This window comes from Pteropus vampyrus, unplaced genomic scaffold (genome assembly GCF_000151845.1).
Source record: "Pteropus vampyrus isolate Shadow unplaced genomic scaffold, Pvam_2.0 Scaffold404, whole genome shotgun sequence".
Classification (NCBI taxonomy): Eukaryota; Metazoa; Chordata; class Mammalia; order Chiroptera; family Pteropodidae; genus Pteropus; species Pteropus vampyrus.
The window spans coordinates 767,879-788,162 of NW_011889185.1; the positions used below are offsets into that span (position 1 = coordinate 767,879).

General features: G+C 38.0%; 1 protein-coding gene and 1 pseudogene across 1 annotated transcript; both read left to right on the top strand.

Annotated features, from left to right (window-relative positions):
- The first annotated feature begins 14,453 nt into the window (after window positions 1–14,453).
- LOC111731851 lies at window positions 14,454–14,571 on the top strand (annotated as a pseudogene).
- Window positions 14,572–14,651: 80 nt separating this feature from the next.
- Window positions 14,652–20,158, top strand: MPC1L (mitochondrial pyruvate carrier 1 like). Its single transcript, XM_023523717.1, has one exon. It carries the CDS (start codon window positions 16,807–16,809, stop codon window positions 17,263–17,265), a length of 459 nt encoding a protein of 152 aa, XP_023379485.1. The 5' UTR covers window positions 14,652–16,806; the 3' UTR covers window positions 17,266–20,158.
- The last annotated feature ends 126 nt before the right edge of the window (window positions 20,159–20,284 follow it).

The following is a 20,284-nucleotide window of genomic DNA, read 5'->3' on the forward strand; positions in this document are numbered from 1 at the left end:
CTTTTTTCTTGTTGCTGTTCTGAGTGGGTGTTTTCTGATATCTTCCAAATTGCTGATTCAATCCTCTGCTTCATCAAATCTGCTGTCGATTTTCTCTAATATATTCTTTATTTCAGTTACTGCATTTTTCATTTCTGATTGTTTTTTTAAATGTTTTCTGTCTTCATTTTTTTGTTGCCTCTTTGTTGAACTTCTCACTGAGATCATTGAGCTTCCTTATAACCAGCTTTTTGAACTCTACATCTGGTAGATTGCTTATCTCCATTTTGTTTAGTTTTCTGGAGCTTTGTTCTGATCTTTCACTTGGGACATGTCTCTTTGTCTCATTTTGGCTGCCTTCCTGTGTTTCTTTCTATGTATTAGGTAGAGCTGCTATGTTTCCCAATCTTGGTAGAGTGCCCTTATGTAGTAGATGTCCTATGGGGCCCGGTGCCTGTCTCCCTAGTCACCAGGTGTGTCCCTCATATGGATTGTCTATGCCAACCTATTGTAATTGAGCCTTGATTGTTGTTTGCACATCAACGGAAGGGATTGACCCTCGGGCTGATTGGTTGTGAGGACCAGCTTTGACTACAGTAGAGCTATTGTGCAGGGATTGACCCTACAGAGCAGGATTTGCTATATTGGGGCTCTGGTGCCTGCCAAGTCTGCCCTTTGGGTATGTCATTTATGGAAGTGGTTGGGTGGTGCTCTGGTGTAGTCTGAAGCTGGCCACCAGCTATGTTGGTTCTGGGGCCTCTTAGGAGGGCATCTGGTGCAGGCCAAGGTTAACCACTGCCTGTGCCCTTCCCAAGGCCACTCAGTATAAGCTACAAAGTGATCTGCAAATGGTTGCCACTATTGCTGGACTTAGAGATACCTGAGAGAGACTAAACTGTGAACTGAGGCTGGCTGCCACTAGTACTGGGCTTGGGGTTGCTTAGCAAGAGGTAGAGCGCATGCCAAGGCCAGATGCTGCTTGTTTGGGGTTTGTGAACCTTTGAGAGATTTTAGGAAAGTCTCCAGCATGAGCCAAGACAGGCCATTTGTATGGAAAAGCCACTGGAAGTGTCTTGGCTGGGCCTGCAAGTTGGGTGGAGCAAGGTCTCAGGGAATCACCAAGGCAAGGTGAACAGTGTTAGCTAGGTTGATGGAGACTCAGATATGGTGCCCACCTATGCCTGCAGGCTCAGTAGGGGGAGGGCTCAACAAAGGAACAATGGCTTCTGCCAACACTTTTATCTGGGAGAAAGCTGACCTTCCAGCCCTCGCCCTGAAGCCAGACAATTCAGTTCCTCCTTGTATGTCCCTGGTACTTTTCAAGCTGCTGCCCCAGCACTGGAGCTCAGAGTGAGTGAGTTTGTCAGCAAGTATGTGCACAGGCCCTCTAAGAGGAATGCCTGGGACTCCAGTAGCCCTTCGTCTCACTCAGCCACAATCTCTACTGGCTTTCACAGCCGGAAGTTATGGGGACCTCTCTCCCTGGCACTGGAACCTTGAGCCAGGGAGCCTGGTATGTGGCTGGGACCCGTCGCTCCTCAGGGAGTGCCTCCACAACCAAGACAGTCCTCTCAATTTTTAACTGCCATACGTGGGTGTGCAACCAGCCTGTTCCGCATCTCCACGTGTCCTACCATACCAGTCTTGATGTAGCTTCTTCTATATATGTTTAGTTATAGGACTTCTGTTCAGCTAGACTTAAGGTAATTCTCAATGATGATTTGTTCTGTAGTTGTAATTTTGATGGGGTTGTGGGAGGAGGTAAGCACAGCATTTATTTATTCCGCCATCTTGACCAGAAGCCTCATGCATTTTTTTACATTTATTTATTCTCACTGCCTCCTGAGATTGTACCAAATAAAAGGTAGACATTTTAATTACCACTCCTGTTGAATTCATATAGAATGAATGATAAATTCACACCAGACTTTAGGTAGGAAAGGCTTAAATTTCCCTATAGCATTTTTAAAATGAATAAGCAACTAATTGGTTAGAATATGAAGGACTATCTAAATAAGTAAAGGCTTAAAGTTTATAATTTTCTTAAAAGACATATTAAGATTTAAAATTTCATGTTGATGTAGTTATATTATTTTAGTATGAGAGTTACGCTTCCCTGCCCCTGGGAATCCTACTTGGGTTTAGTATTAGCTGTTTCTGCCTCTTTGGAAAGATCATCAAATCATTTCTAAATAACATTGAGGTTGGCAGGTTTGAGAAGATGGAGTTTGTTTAGTTGTATTTTCTATCATTTACTGCAAGATATCTTTGACAAACACAGTGTTAAGCATCCATGGAGTAGAAGAAATTTTTGTTTTCTTTTTGCCTCTCATTGGACTATAAATAATAGTGAAGCTGATAACTCCACAGGGAAGAAAAACAACACCATTCAAAAATCACTCAAGTATTCTCCACAGCTACCCACTGCCAAGTTTCTGGGGTGACGGTTTTTCAGCTGCCTAGCCCCAAAACACTCTGACTCCCAAAGAACCCAACAGGGCTTATGTTTGGGGAGCAGGAATCTATAATACTGCAGAGTGGTTAAAATTCATTTTTTTTCACAAGTTTCTTCTATAAACATTGCCATAGAAGTTAGATTGTTATGATTAAATATGAAGTAAACCAATGCCTTTGTAATTTAAAACTGATGAGACTTTAAGTTCTAAGGGAAGAAAAAAATTAATTACACGACAGCACTAATCCTTATAGAGTAAATGGCATCAGCATCCTTCTATCTACATTAGACAGAAAGCAATTAATTAAAATAAATGTTCTGCCAAGATTATTATACCTGTTGCTGATGATTTGCTCTTAAATTAAGTCTAATTTGTTCAGGAACATAAATCACAGTGTGTGAGAGGCAGGAAAGCCAGACTCATGGCCGTCTATTCCACTGACATTGAAAGAGAAAACCTAATCACTTTATGTCTAATTTGTAGAATATTCTGGGTTTATAAAATATCTGAGATTTTAAATGTGATAGATACTGCTTATAGCCTAATTTTATTAGGAATAATATAGAATTGATTTTTTTCTGTTGTTACGTTTTTATTTGTATGAATGATATTCTCAATCCATTTTCATTGGTACCAAATAATATGGAAGACATAAACTTCCTTTATAATGGATGATCAAACCAACAATTTCAAAAGTATGTAGGAACTGGGGTCAATGACCATTGGTGAGTCATGCGGTGGCATCAAGCCTTCTAACCTTAGACTAGGCAAAGTTTCCAGCCTTCTCATTACAGAATGACTATGCAATGGTTTCTTGGAAAAAAAAACAGTTGTTGGAGAAGGCCATTAGTAAGAAGCACTGTAATTAAAATGATCTGAGTCATACAGATGAATTCAGTTCACCGCTTCACCGCTTAGTTGCTAAATAATCCTGGGCAAATCCCTTAATCTCTTTGAATCAAAGTGTTTAATATATATAATGGGGATGGTATTACTCTAGGTTTGGAAAAAAAATTTTAGCATTCAGTGGGATAACATGTTCTAAGGTTTGCGAATGCTTAATATAAACCATAATAACAGAACTAAATTCAAGGAACTCTGCTCAGAACCATCATTGTACCATTATTGTTGTATACTAGCCAGTCCTTGGGTTGTAAACACTAGTAACAAACTTTGGTTAAATTATCTTAATTGTCCTATTAATGATCTTTTAATGGCTCAAGATCTAATTCGGGAGCACACATTGCATTTAGTTGTCATGTCTACTTAGTCTCCTTTAATTTGGGACGGTTCACTTTAAAGAGTTACGGCCAGTTATTTTATAGATTGTCCCTCAGTTTGAGTTTGTTTGATGTTTGCTCATAATGAAATTTAGGTTATGCATTTTTTGGAAAGAATACCACAGAAGTGGTGTATCCATCTCAGTGCATCTTTATCAGGAGGTATGTAATATCAGTATGTCTCATTTTGGTGATAGTAACTGGTTAAGGTGGTACCTGCCAGGTTTCTCCTCTGTAAAGTTATTTTTTTGTTTGTAATTAGGTACTTTAAGACTATATTTATATCCTACTTTCATCCTTTTTCACCCATTCATTTTAGCATCCATTGATGATTCAGGCCTGAAATAATTATTACTATAATAATAGTAATATGCTGAATGATGATTTTCTCATTCCATTATTCCTTCTATACTAATTGGAATTCTGTAAAGAAGAGCTTTCTCTTCCCTCCCATTAATTTATCTATTCTATTATTTATATCACATGAACATGGATATTTGTTTTTGTCTCTGTGTTATAATCCATTACTGTCATTTATTTTGTCACTCAGTTGTCCTAGATTTGGCCAATTGGAACACCTTTCATTGGTTCCTGTGTCCTTTTGACATGTCCCCATCATTTTTGGAGTACTTGTTTACTTTTTGGCACCACATGATATTTATGGACTAAATTTTCAAGTTAATCACCTTTATGTGATACCTTTATTATGATAGCTTTATGTGATGGAGAGAAAGATGGGTGGGAGGCAGATAAGGAAAGAAAAAGTGGTATCATTTGGGATATATAAACATAATACATGACAAAATAAGGAAGGAATTAGGGGGGTAGATGTTCTCGCTTCAAAAGATAACAAGGTCATAGTTGGTTCTTATAAGTTTTGTGTCTACTATTCCTTTACTGTTCCCTTTACCTTCAGCTATCCCTGAAGATCAAAGAAGTATTCCAGTAACTTGCCAGTGGACCAAGTGAGCTGATTAAAGCAGCCAGCAAACTGGAACCAGTCTGTAGGTTGTTATCAGTCTTCAATGTGATAAGTACAAAAATTGAGATCAGTGTTGAGAAATTTTTATAGCCATTTGACATTACATGATTTCCAAAAACATGATCAATAGACTCATCTTATTAAAAAAAGGTACAGACCAGTTTGGGTGTTGTAAAGCTTGCAAGGTGAGTCATATACAGAACAAGCTGTGTCCTAGTCATGCACAACAAAACCATGTCATAATGGGAGATAGTTTAAGGTTGGTTTGCCAACTGTTACCCAAAAGTATATAAAATTTAGAATTTATATTTAACTCTAACTTTTACATCACAAATTGTTGGAACTGGATGAAGATTTGAAGACATTTTAGGAATAAATCATCACTTGTATTTTGGATTAAAATTAAAAATGAATATCCTGAACTTGCTGAATTACTTTAAAATATCTTTTCTTTCCTGTCAACATAGTTCTGTGAAATTAGTTTCTCTAGTATAAATGTTAAGATAAGACATAGAAACAGTTTAGCTATATATCATCCCCTATATGTAACACTATCAACAGTTCAACCTCAATTAGATAGGTTAACAAGCAACCAAGTGTATTTGCCACATTTAAAACTTTAAATTATTATTAATATACATGGTTTTTGTTCAAAGTGTGCATATAGGCATTTAATGTGGGGAATTGCTTTGACTCATAACTTAGTTACAACTGCGGAATGATAAAGTTATGAAAATAATAGTGATTATTAATTGCCTATATATTCACTTTCAATGAATGCATAATTTTTATAAATTCATACATTTCCTCTGATTATATTGATTAAAAATACAATTTTATCTGTTAAATATCATAAAATTGGACTTGTAATTTTTTGTCATTAAAAAGTTATTTTCATTGTACTTTACAAAAATACTGGTCCACAACGGATTTGAAGTTAAAAATTAAAAGCTGGTCCTTTACCACAGCACAGAAGCACTGGCCCTGTGGAGCCTCTGCCTGTCCCTCCACCCCACTCCCACCTGCTGTGGCAACAACCCTATTTGTTCTTTGAGAAGAAAAAGGTGCTATTAACTAGGAACTCTATCTAGAAAATGCCTTGGAAGTAGAAAAAAATTAAACTCAAGGCAAAACTACTTTAAGAAGAAAACAGAAAATAAAAATCAGCTAATAAAAATTCTCCCCATAAAAGCCAACCATAAAAAATCCAAACTGAATTAAAGACACTTAAATATGTTTTTTAATATAAAACATCTTAAAATCAGAAATGTAAAAACTAAGAATGGAAATAGACAAACAGGTAGAAATTCAAGAGAGCTGACTGAACTCAGGAAAGAAACTGAAGTCAAAGACAACCATCTCAAATGAATAAATTACAAGGTACCCAAGGGAGAATAGATTCAAATGAAAATTTAATAAAAGATACTGCATAAAGATGAAGGGGAAAACCAAGAAAATGAAAAGCAGATAACAAAGTAAAAAGGGTCAGAGAAAAAAGTGGTTGAAATGGAAAATATACAAGAAAACTCCAATGTAGATATAATTTGAGTCCCGAAGAAAAACAGCAATGGAAGAGACCTAATTTTTAAAATCTTGAATCCAAGGAAACTTTCCAGAAATGAGAAAAATCTACATATTGAAAGGATCCACCACATACTTGAGAAAACTGACCTGACTCTATCAACTCTGAGACGTATCTTAATAAAATTTTAGACATTAGAGACAAAGAGAAGATCTTCAGAGCTCCCATGTAAAAGGTCAGATTTCTTATATGAAAAGGAAAATTTGCCTGGCATCAGACCTCAAGAGTAATACACAAAGTATTGTAAGAGTGGAACAGCATTTTTAAGAAACCTAAGGAAAGAAAATGCAAGCCAAGAATTTTATATCTAGCTTGGCTGCCCTTTAAGAATCGTGTATATAGAAAACACGTTTCAACTTTGAAACACTCCTAAAAGACACAGAAATTGGCTTGACAAATAAGACATCTTTTTGAATAGGAAAACAACACATATATTAGTCAGCAGTGTGTTCTAGAGAATATAACACACATACACACACACACACAGATTTATTTTAAGGAATTGGTCCATGTGGTTGTGGAGGCAGGCCAGCAGGCTGGAAACTCAGGCTGTATTTGTTAACAGTCTTGAATTCCTTAATAAGAACAACAGTCATATTGGATTAAAGGCCTAGCCTACACCAGTAATACCTCATCTTAACTACATAATTACATCTGCAATGATCTTATTCCCAAATAAGGTCACATTCTATGGTACCGGGGTTAGAACTTCAACATATCTTTTTGGTGGATGGAATTCAACTATAATAACATAAGAATGTCAGTTCTAAGTTAATTAACCAATTTAATGTGATCCCAATGAAAACAAAAATATTTTTATGGAGCTGGAGAAGTTGATCCTAAAGTTTATATGTGGAAAACTAAGAAAACACTGAAAAGGGAAAGTTACATGGATGAACTAGCCCTATCAGATATTAAAACAAAGCCTCTCTGATTGAAACAGTATGGTACTGGTGCATTAAGAGACAAACCAATGGAATAGAATAGAAAATCCAGAAATAGACTGAAGTTCATATGAAAATTTAGTATATGATAAAGGTGGAATCTCGAATCATTGGGCAAAGGTGGACTTTTTAATACATAATGTTGGGGCAACAGGATACCCATTTGGGAAAATAGAGAAGAAAACCATACAAGTACTAGAAGAAAATAGGGTGAATTACTTTATAGCCTACGTGTAGGGAACAACTTTTCTAATGACTCAAAATTCAGATGCAATAAAATAAAACGTTGATAAATCTATCTAAATTTTTTAAATTTTTAGTAATTTTGTTGAAGCATATTTTAGATATCATATAATGTACCTATTTCAATGATGTTTTACTAAATTGACCAATTTGTACAAGATCACTATAAATCAGTTGATCACCCCAATAAGATCCCTCATGCACATTTGCTGTTAATCCTATTTCCCACCTGACCTCCTGCCCTTGGCAACCACTAATCTACTGTCTCTACAGATTTGCCTTTTCTGGATATTTTATATAAGTGACGCCATACAGTATTGTGGTCCCTTCTGTCTGGCTTCTTTTGCTTGGCATAATGTTGAGGTTCCTTTATGTCATAGCATGTATCCATAGTTCATTCCTTTTTATTGTTGAATAGTATTTCTTGTATGGATATACCACATTTTGTCTATCCATTCACAATTTGCAAAAAGTATGGGTAATGATGTTAAAAACACCATAAAAGTCAACAAATGACAACTAGGAGAAAATATTTGCAACATACTTCACAGATCAAGTACTAATATCTCTATAAAGAACTTTTGAAATTTGAAAGGAAGAAGTCCAAAATTCCTATTTAGAAATGAGCCGAAGACATGAATAAGCAGTTCACCTAAAAATATATTAAAATGGTCCTTAAACATGAAAAGATGTTCAAATTCACTCATAATAAGAATGCAAATTAAAACTATCCTGAGAAAACCAACTAGGATGACTATAATAAAAGAGACATAATAAGTGTTATTGAGGATGTGGAAAAATTGGAAGTCTCATATATTGCTGGTGGCAATGTAAAATTTTGCAGCCACTTTGGAAGACAGTCTGGCAGTTCCTCAAAAGATTAAACAGAGTTATATGACCCAGCCATTCTGCTCCTAGGTTATCTAACCAACAGAAATGAAAACATACATCCATACAAAAACTTGTACATGGGTGTCCATGGCAGCATTATTCATAAAAGCCAAAAATGGAAACAACTCAAATGTCCATAAAATGATGAATGGATAAACAAAATGTGGTATACCCACGGAGTGGAATAGTATTCCACCATAAAAAGGAATGAAGTACTACTACATGCTACATCATGGATGAACCTTGAGAACATGCTAAGTGAAAGAAGCCAGACACGAAATGTCATATTGTATGATTTCATTTATATGCAGTGTCCAGAAGAGGCAAATCCTAGGGTCAGAAAGTAGTTTACAGGTTGCCAGGGGCTTTGGAGAGGGGGAGAATGAGGAATGACCACTAATGGGTACAGAATTTCTTTTGGGGGTGATGAAAATATTCTAGAACTGATTGTAGTGATGGTTGCACAGCTCTGTGAGTTAAGAACCACGGAATTGTATGCTTTAAATGGGTCGAGTTATAAATTGTAAGGTATGTGAATCATACCTTCATTCAGCTGTTATATAAACACTAGAGTGAGATACCATTTCTCATCTACCAGATTAACATTAAACTAGCTATAAAAAAGGAGAATGTAGAAGATCTCTATGAGATGAAATGGGGTGGTTTCCAGGATATATTGTAAAATGAAAAAGAGTATAGTCTGTCCCCATTTGTGTAAGAAAGGGGAAATAACAATAATTCGTAAAGATCTATGCACCCTTATGTTCATAGCAGCACAATGTACAATAGCCAAGATATGGAAGCAACCTAAATACCCATTAACAGATGACTGGATAAAGAAGTTATGGTTCATATATACAATGGAATGTTACTCAGCCATTAAAATAAAATGAAATCCTAATATTAGCAATCACATGGATGGGCCTAGAGGTTATGCTGAATGAAATAAGACAGAGAAAGATAAATACCATATGATTTCACTTACATGTGGAATCTAAGGAACAATAAGAACAAACTAATCAAAAACAGACTCACAAATATAGAGGGCAATCTGGTGACGGCCAGAGGAGAGGAGAGTTGGGGAGCTGGGAGAAAGGGGTGAATGGTTAAAAAAGTACAAATTAGTAGTTGATAGATGGTCACGGGGATGGGGAGCATGGCATATGGAATGCAGTTAGCATTAATGGTTAAGTGGAGAGTCAGAGGAAAGAGCAATTAGGGGAATCGTTTTATAAACTACATAAATGTCTAACCAATGTACTGTATACTTGAAACTAATAAAATGAAATATTTTTAAAAAGGGGAAATAAGTAAATATGCATATATCACATTTTTGCAAAAGGAAACACAGGGAGGATGAACCAGAAAACAATGAAGTTAGTTGCTTATAAGATGTGCGTGTGTTGGGGGAGTGGGGTAGACAGCATGGAATAAATTGATGAAACATCCATGCAGAGTACATCTTTTTATGTAGTTTAATACTGAAAGGTCAGAGGAGACAGCTTTAAGGGGCTCCCACTGTCCAAATATGGGCCAACTGGAGCAGCAAAATTAAGACAATAAAGGATTACAACCCACTGAATAAAATAGGAATCCATGAGACCACACAATAATAAATAGGTAAGTATATCAATGGGGAGAAGGGAGGTTCTTTACAGCAGTGCTGACTGACATATATGGAAGGACTGGTAGGATTGGAAAATTGTCACTTTGCATCCATCACAGTAAATGATTTGGACATGAATCATTGATGCAAAATCTACAAGAGAGAAAGTGTGATAAGGAACAGGATATTTACACAGTCTTAAAGTATCTACCTATGGATCGTTTATTAGCTGCGAGGGGCAGAGTTATAACTACAGTAGAAAAACTGGACACTGCCTTGACTCATTGAGAAACTGTTCCAGGTGAAAGGGGACAACAAAATACCCTGCATGATTCTGGGCTGGAACCTTACTGAAGAAAAAAAAAGGACATTATTGGGACAATTGACAGAATTGAAATATGGACTATAATTACATAAAGTATTGTATACAATGTTACTTATACTGTAGTTACAGCAGAGAATAATATCTCTTTTTAGGAAATACTGAAATATTAACGAGTAAAGCAGAATAATGTCTGCAACCTACTCTCAAATGGTTCAGATAAAATAAATAGTAATGTGTGTTTGTATACGGAATATGTATATACACATACATATATACACACACCTCAGAGTTGTTGCGAGTTCAGTTCCAGACCACCATAAGGAAGCAAATATAATAAAGCGAGTCACATGAATTTTTGGTTTCCCAGTACATATAAAAGTTATGTTCATACTATAGTGTATTAAGTGTGTGACAGCATTGTCTAAAAAAAAAAAAATGTTTGTACCTTAATTAAAAAATACTTAATTGCTAGAAAATGCTAACCATCATCTGAGCCTTCAGTGAGTTGGAATCTTCTTGCTGTTGGAAGGTCTTACCTTCAATTTGTAAAACAACACACTACCTATGAAGTGTAATAAAGCAAAGCACCATAAAATGAGGTGTGTCTGTACATAACAGAGTAAATATAGATACACACATATATATCACATGTATAGGCACCCACATATGCATACATATACATATCTCTAAAGAGAATTATAAACATGGCAAAGTTTAAAAGCCTGGCTGAGCCAGGACCATGTTTCCCAGAATTACCTTCCACCCATGCATGGTTCCAGGTAAGAGTTGCCTCAGAGATCATTGTAAGAGATTTGGCACATGGAAGTAAACATGACTCTCAGAAGGCAGTCGGCATTAAATGCAGTGGAAGACAAACTCAGAGCTGTTAGCAGATTCCAGCTTGTTCCGTTCTCTGCTCTGTGGCCAACTATTCTTCCCGATTGACTGCTGGTCTTACTGACCAACACTGCCCCCTTCCCAGGCTCATCACCAGACACTTGGCTTTGGGTATCTCAAAGGCAAAATCCTCCCCTCAACCTCTCCACCAGCTTCCCTAGGGCCTCAGGCTCCACTCTGGTGGCTGAATGGGCCTGGCTTCTCACACTGACTTGGTGACTCTAAGTATAAGGAGTAAACACTAACCTATTTCCTATGACAAGACCCCCTCCAAATGAAGCCCTGACAAAAGAGCCGGTGAATGAAGGCTTTTCAGCCTTCTGCTTGTTTCACCATTAGCCTGTTAGGAAGACAGAGGAATAAGGCAGAGACAAAAGGGAGGAGGGAGCAGTTCACTGGAAGCTGGATCCTGTCACTTAATTGCACTAAGGAGCCCAGACCAGACTAGAGACAGGGGGCACTTTATAGCTAGAGAAATTGAGGTACAACACACTTAAGTGACGTTTTGGTAGCTACTGGAAGATGCTGGAAACCACCAGCCTTCAGCCATTGTATCCACATGAGGGGAAAAAAAACAGCATGTAAGAAGGCAGGAGATTAGAATCAGAACCACAGATGGCTTTAAAATTACTTTCAGCAGTAACTGAAAATAGCAGAGCCAATATACCTGCCTATTTTATTCATCCAGCTTCTCTTGAGGCACTATGCTATTTATTCCCTTTGGTAGAATTTAAGAGCAAATATTCCAAGGAAATGAGCATAGGATGGAGGGGAAATTTTCATAAAATACACAAGTCTTAAATGTTCAGTTTTCACAGCCATAATTCAGAATCAGTCTTATGCTTTGTAAATGTTGGCCAGCATTCCAGGGCAACTTTAATGAAATACATTTCTGACTTTTGTTTTAAATCACAAGACAGAAAATCATTTAGAAAATAAAATGTTGCCATCATTAGAGTAACACTTGATCCAGGCAAGAATCATCAATGGATGCTAAATCCAGTAGGTTAAATATTGGATGAGGAAATGAATATTTACATAGCTTCAGCGTACCTCCCAACAAATTACTTATTAAATGAAAAGGGGGAAATGCTGACTTTACAGTGGAGAAACCTGGTGAACACTACTTTAATATCCCTGGTAACCAGACACTAGGCCTCACAAGCCTCCTAATGTGATGCACTGCAGACAGAACATCACTCCTGTGGGGCTCCTGCCCAAAATGAACAGCCCGAAGGTAGGCAAGAGGAAACATCAAATGAACCCAAACTGAGGGACATTCTATGAAATAGCTGACCTTTACTTTTCTAAAATGTCAAGGTCACAAATGCAAAAGAAAAAAAAAGGTGGATGGCTATCGTAGATCAAAGGAGACTAAAGAAACATCACAGTTAAAATGCAATGTGCGATCCTGGTCTGGATCCTGGACTAGAAAAACAAAATTGTTATACAGGACATTATTGGACCAATTGGCAAAATTTGAATAAGGATTGTAGATTATGGTATTATATCAATGTTAAATGTCTTGATTTTGATGGGTATATTGTGGTAATGTAAAAGAAAATCCATGAATGTCCATATGCTTAGGAAATACACAAAATACACACTGAGGTTCTTGAGAAATACCCTTAGGGTAGAGAAAACAATTAAGCGAATGTGGCAAAATGTCAACAGCTGGTAAATCTGGTGAAGGATATATGGGAGTTCTTTTGACACTTCTTTATTCTTGTTTTAAACTATTTTCACTTGTGAGTTTGAAATTATTTCAAGATAAAAAGTTTAAAAAATAATTAAAATAAAAAGATGTGCTGTCTATGGTCCATTGCATTGGAACTCACCGAAGATGGTGTGGGTTCGGGGTCGTTAAGGTCAAGCTGGATTTCATGGGACCTGTGACTTGGAATCTTGGTTAAATGAAAGTATGTGTGTGTGGCGCATTTTCAGTAGACTGGGATCTACCTTTTAATTTGCTTGTCTTCTCCCATCCTTTTCCTTTGAAAGATGATGGTGAACTTGCTGACCATGTTCATCCTACTGTCTCTGGGTTGAGTCACACAGCTTTATGTTGGAGAGGCACAAAAGACAGTAGAAATGCCACTTCCAAAAATGGTAAAGAAATGTTAATTAAAATAATGATAAACCTTTAGCTGTTTAGTCTATTAAAATAGTGAAATATACAGCAGGAATAACTTACCTGTTGGGAAGGGTAGTCACAGTATAGCATTACAGATGTTCTCTAATCTCAAAATTGTTTTGTCACTATCTTTGCTTCAGCCAGGTAGAATTCTCCACAGAGTTGCTCATTTCTCGCCCTGTATCTTTCTCAAGTCTCCCTTCAAGTTCCATTATAATATCTTAGCCTTTGTTTGGGCCATTCACTGCTACTGTAACAACCAGCAAATATCAGCCAGGCACAAAACTTATAGAAAGACTATATTTAGCCGGCACCTACCAGTCTGGAACCTACCAGGAAAGTCACTTATACATTTTCTGTACTTCCATTTCTCTACCTGTAAAATGCCCCTCTGAACAGACAGACCTTGTCTTGTTCAATATGGGCCACATCTAGTCAACACATTAGAAAGGCTTGTGGGGAGAAGGAATATTTCATTTAGTAATACTTTCCCTGGCCTAAGGGAACTTACAACATAATTAGAAGGACAGAAACACATCAGAGTGATTTGTGCAGAGAACTGATGTGAGAAATAGGAAAACTTAATCCTGGTCTACCATGAATTCACTGTGTCACCACGGCAAATAACATGATCTCTCAAGGCTTCATGCCTTATTTGTAAAATGAGGCGATTGGATTGGATGATGATAATGATAATAGCTGAAATTCACTGAGCAGTTATTATATACCAGGCCCTTTACTCAATACTGACAAAGATTAACACATTGAAACCTCACCATACTGCTGGGAGGTAGGTACCACTATCATCCCTATTTGACAGATAATCCGTGAGACCCTTTCAACTGCAGTGTTCTATAATTATGTGATTTCAAATTAAATTCTATGGTAAACTGTATTTTCCAAAGGTGGCCACAATATTTCCCATCCCACATGCTCTTCTTAAAGTGTCACTTTGACATTCCTTTGAAAAGTGGGTCTATGCCCCCTCTCATTGAATTTAGGGAGACTTGTAACTGGAGGAAGTGATATGTGACTTCCAAGGCTAGATTATAAAAACCAACATAATTTATATCAGTTTTCTATTGCTGCACAACAGATTACCATAAACTTAGTGGTTTAAAACAGTACCCTTTTGACTACAGTCATGCCACCCTGAACAAGCCCGATCCCGTCTGATCTGGAAGCTAAGCAGGGTTGGGCCTGGTTAGTACTTGGATGGGAGACCACCTAGGAAGACCAGGTGTTGTAGGCATAAAAAATAGAAAAAAAAATAATAAGGGTTTGTAAGCTGACAAGGTCCTTGCAATCTGTGAGGTCAACCAAAGGTTGCCTTGCCTAAAAAATAAAATAAAATAAAAATAAAACAGTACCCATTTATTAGCTCACAGTATATAGGTCAGAATTCTGGCCATAGCATGGCTGGATTATGTGATCAGGGTCTCATGAGGCCAAAATGAAGGTGCTGGCCAAAATGAAGGTGCTGGCTAGACTGAGTTTTCAAAGGGACATTGGGGATCATCTTAGAATTCTGCCTACCATATAGTTCTGTTTCTCGTTTCACTTGTTCTTGGAGCTTAGCCACCATGCTGTGAGGAAGCATAAGCAGTCTGTGGAGAGGAACTGAGACGGCCAGCCAATAGTCCCAGCTGAACTCCCACCCAACAACCAGCATCAACTTGCCAGCTATGTTAAGTGAGCCATTTTGAAAGTGGATCTTCCAGCCTCAAGCTGACCTGCCCCAGCCGGCAATCCATGGAGCAGACTGAGCTGTCCCCATTGAACCCCACCCAAATCACAAATTTTGAGTAAAATAAAGGATTGTTGTTCTACACCACTAAGTTTTGGGGTGATTTGTTATGCAGCAATAGGTCATTGAAACCCAGTAATAACCCAAGTGAGATGATCTACAAGTACTGAAAGCTTTTGTGGACAAGTAGTAGTAACTCACAATTCCTTTAGGACATTGGAGCATCTGGCAGTGTAGGCGTAAAATGTCATTCAATTCATGCTTGCTGATTTATTAACTCAGACTTATAATGAACTAATTTACACCAGTATACTAGTCATCCATATTTGGAAGCCCAGCATTTTAAAAGGGTTATCTAAAAAATTATGCTGCTTTCCTTTTCAGCAATGGCTATACTGTGTATTTTTAAGCTATATTTGTGAAATATTTGGGATGTAACTGAACATAATGAATTTGTTAACTTTTAAAGGTTCAATAGGTTTATCTATAAATCACTACTTAAAATATTAATATTTCAATGTACACTTTAATTACTTTTCAACAATTATTTTTATTGGAAAAAGTAAAAAACATTAGGAAAGTAATCATCAGTTTCGTCATTAAGAATTTTCATCAATGGATATTAACTATTAGGTGAAAGACTGTTGGAGAATAGAATATCTGACATTCTTAAATAGGCTCCCCTGAATTATTTCTTGATTACAGAAGGAAAGGGTGCTTTTACAATGGAGAAATCTGGCAGACAACTCCTTAACCAAATGATCAAACTTAATATCACCAATGATGGAACAAAGTAACATCCTATGTCTGCCGCTGTGATGCATTAAGGAAACGATATCACCTACATGCTATTCCTGCCAAAAAATGTTCAACCTAAATCTAATTATGAGAAAATAGACAAACCCAAATTAAGGACATTCTGAAAACCCATTGACTTGTATTCTTCAAAAATATCTGTCACTAAAGACAAAAAACACTGAAAACTCTTCTGGATTAAGGGAAATTAATCTAAAAGAGATAACTAAATGTGAATCTTGATTGGATCCTGGATCTTACCCCCACCCCCACTCAAAAAAAGAAAAAAAGCCATAAAACTGTAAAACTTAAATATGTACTGCATATTAGATAACAGTACTGTACTAAATGTTAGGTATCTGAGTGGATTATTGTATTGTGGTTAAGTTAGGAGAATGTCTTTGTCAAGAGCCAGATGCTGGAATATGGAAGGCACAGTGAAATGTCACTGTGTTCACTGTGCCTTCAACACTCCAGCAAACTGTGTAAGGACTAAAATTCTTTATCTGGTTGAAGAATTTTGTATCAACATCTAGTCAACACTGTTGACAGACTGGACTGAAAAAGCAAAGCTTCCTTCTGCAGAGCTGAGGAGAAGCAGCCAGCCACGCTCACTTTCCTGGGTGGCACGTATAGCCCTGAAAACTTTAAAATGTCTGCAGCACAATGGGAGCAAAGGACGAGGCTGTGATTCCATCTTTGCTAGAGGGAGCACAGAGACTTGCACGCACGCACGCACGCACGCACGCACATTCTACACACTTCAGGTACGTGAAAAAAGGCACTAGAATGAGGCCACGCTCCGGCCCGTGCTGTCTGGCACACTTTACGGCAGTTACGCTTGGGCAGACGCCACATCCGGGTACACTGTGACTTCCGAGTTCCACGCTCCGTCTCATTGTGAGCTGGCTCTTCATCCATTGGCACTCACACGGCTTAGTGATCATGGCGGCCTTGGCGGTACTGTGGCAGAAGGCGAGGGACTACATGAAGACCAAGGAGTTCCGAGATTATATAACGAGCACACATTTTTGGGGTCCCGTGGCCAACTGGGGCCTACCGCTAGCCGCCTTTAGAGATATGAAGGCGTCGCCGGAAATCATCAGCGGCCGCATGACAACAGCGCTCATTTTCTACTCGATGGCCTTCATGCGCTTCGCTTACCGCGTACAGCCTCGAAACTTGCTGCTGATGGCGTGCCACGGCACCAACGTGATGGCGCAGAGTATACAGGCGAGCCGCTACCTAATGTACCACCATGGCGGCGGCGCTGCACAGGCCATTGCTGCCGCCACCATTGATACCGCTAACACCAACGACGATGACGCTGCCGCTGCCGTCACCACCGACACCGACACCGCTGACACTGATTTTTACATCGACGTTACAGCCTGCGACGCCTAGGCTGCCAGCTTGGACTAGGTGGCCACCAGCCCTAATCCACAGCCCCCAAAACAATTTTCTTAATGACTTTCGAGTAAGCCCTGTTGAATCTCTGCAGTTTGCGAGCACTGTACTAGTAATTCTTCCTAAAGAAAAGACCAGTGAAAAGTTTGGGTTTTGACTCTAAAACAGTGAGACTCTCATTTAAACCTGCAGTTTGGTTAATAAAAAATAGAAAGTAGCATAGAACTAAAGCCGAGTGTTGTCGCCTCTTTCTTGACCTGGAAATGTTTTGAAGGTGAGGCCACATTGGTCGGTCTTCCTTCCTGTTCATGGGACCTGCAACTCAAGGGTTAGTTTTACATAGGAGAGGAAGACTGAAAAGACACTTTAAACTAATTCATTGCTGTTTTATTTTCCTAAAGTTCTCTTGGGGACATGTTTTTGTTATTTATTTTGGGGGTCATGGCCAAAAAAGGATGCTTAGCACACATTTTTAAAACTTGGTAGAATCACCAATCTCTTTACACCAAAAAAAGTCCCAGAGCTACTTGGAAATGAGTTTAAATGAAATCAGTGAAATCGTTTACTTTTAAAGAATGCTTATTAAGAGAACCTAGAATCTCTTGGTGACAGAGAGCAATTATAGAATATATGGAAACAGGATAAGCAACTCTGAGGTCAGTTGTGTCAACCCTGGACTCTAGGTAAATAGACAAATAGAAAATAAAAACAAAATCATAATCCTTTCCTCTTTTCCTCATGCCTGAAAATGAGGAAAATGGTAGTTTGTAAAACTGGTTAACCTGTCACCCTGTGTTGAACACTAGCTACGGTTGGGAGTGAGGGTCAGTGGTCAACTGTATTAGCCCAGAGTATCCTCCTATGAATCTCAGGAGCTATAGAGTTTCCTTAAACCTTGGAGTGGAGGGGGAGGGGGGCGAGGTGGACACGACACACAACAGAAGGGTGGGGCTGTGAACATGAGGCCATTCTGCAGCAGAGGCTACCCCCTGGGACTTGACCCAAAATCTCCCCCTGCCTCTGGAGGATGCAGGAAGTTCCAGAGTGATCTACTGGGAACCCCAATGTATGTGTTTAAGACTGCTTAAACCCTGCTTTTGTTAAAGTTTTCAAATACAAAGAAATTGAAAACAACTATCTGAAAGTTTCTGAAATTATCAGGCCTTGGAAAAGACAGACATATTAGGGGAACTCTGGAAGATTCCCTTTGTCTTCTGTGGCATCAAAACAGAAGTCCTCTTTGTAGGCAGCTTCTGCATTTCGCATTCTACATACAGAGGGGGAAAAAAACAAATTCTGGAAAACTTGTGTATTAGTTATCTACTGCTGTGAAACAAATCACCCCGAAACTTAGCTTAAAACAACATATTTATTATCTCACAATTTCTGAGGGTCAGGAATTGAAGTGGTTTTGCTGGGCGCTGCTAGCTCAGGGTCTATCAGCTATCCACTCAGGTTGCAGTCTCTGAAGACTTACCTGGAGCTAGAGAATCCAGTTCCAAACTTGCAGTTTGCAGGCATCTTCAGTTCCTTGTCATATGGGCCACAGGGCTGCTCACAAGATTCCCCCACAGCAGGTGTTCTAAGGGCAAAAGCCCAAGATGAAAGCCATAGTTTTTTATAGCTTAATCTGGAAAGTGACATACCGTCACCTCAGCTGTGTTCTATTGTTCACATGGAGCAATCCAGGTACACTATGGGAGGACAACACAAGGGTGTCCTGGAAATACCAGGAGGCAGGGATCATTGGGGGCCATTTTGTAGGCTGGCTACCACATGGCTCTAAAATAAAAATTCTCGTGCATTTCTGAAACTCAATATAAAGTAATAAAGCATGCAAAGTCATTGCCCGTCCTCCCAAAGATGTCACAAAAATGCTCAATTTGCAGTTTTATGGTCATTACTAACATGCATATATCATAGAGCATGGGTTTGAGAAGTAGGAAAGTAGTCTCTGGAAGACAGTGGTAGTTCCTAATATTTTAGATAATTGAGACTATAATGCAATAATAAAAAGCTGTTCTTAAAGTTCTGAAATGAATCAACTTTATATCAAGATTTTTTATTAAAACATGGAAGGATTTTCCCCTTCACCATTACATGAGTAGAAATTAATATATTTTTAGATTTGTCTTACAAAATATATTTTGTAATTCAAGTATTATATTTCAATAAAAGGCTACTGTCTGTTGAAGACATTTCAGAGCAGGTAGGTTTCTAATTAACCTAGTAAGGGAAGAAGAGGCACTCTCTGCTGATAATTTCCTATCATTCTGCATTTATAATTTAGCAGACAAAACGATTAGGGAAAATATCCAAAAGATTACAACACCTCTATTCTAATGCAGCGCTCTCCTTACAGGATCTAATTGGTAGCATGCCATCCCAACTAAGACATCTAACCCTTTGTTGCCTAAGATATTCATGCTTAAAGCCATATAAATGATTAATACTTTAATAAAAACGAACCTTTCAAATCATTAGGGTAACAATTATTTCATAATCTCCCCAAACTCTCAAAAATAATCCTCTGGCCTTTACAATTTAACTTAAACTGTCTACAGATCTCTACCAGTATACCACTATTTTATGAAGCCAATAACATTTCTGAATTGGCAGTTATTTTTCTAGAAGCTTTTGTTACTGACACACTTTTGTCATTTTCCAGAATTTGTGTTTTATACTGAGTTTAATAAGTAATGACTTCCTCCTTAGGTCTTCTGAGCTCCCTGGCAAAGCACAGGCTAAAATCCAAAGAACTGCGTTACCTTTTCAACTATAATGCTAAAACCATTTTTCTCCTCAAATTCTTTCGAAACTATGAACCAAACACATATTGTATCCCAGAGAGAGACCAAGAGCAAATCATATTGCTGGATGAAAACAAGGCATTCCGAGATTAAACAAAGCCTTGTGCAGAAGGGAAACCACTTCCTAGGCAGTTTCTGACCCTGACGAATCACAAATGCCCCCAAAGGTTGAGTCGCCTATGACGTATTCCAGGAAATGTGACTCA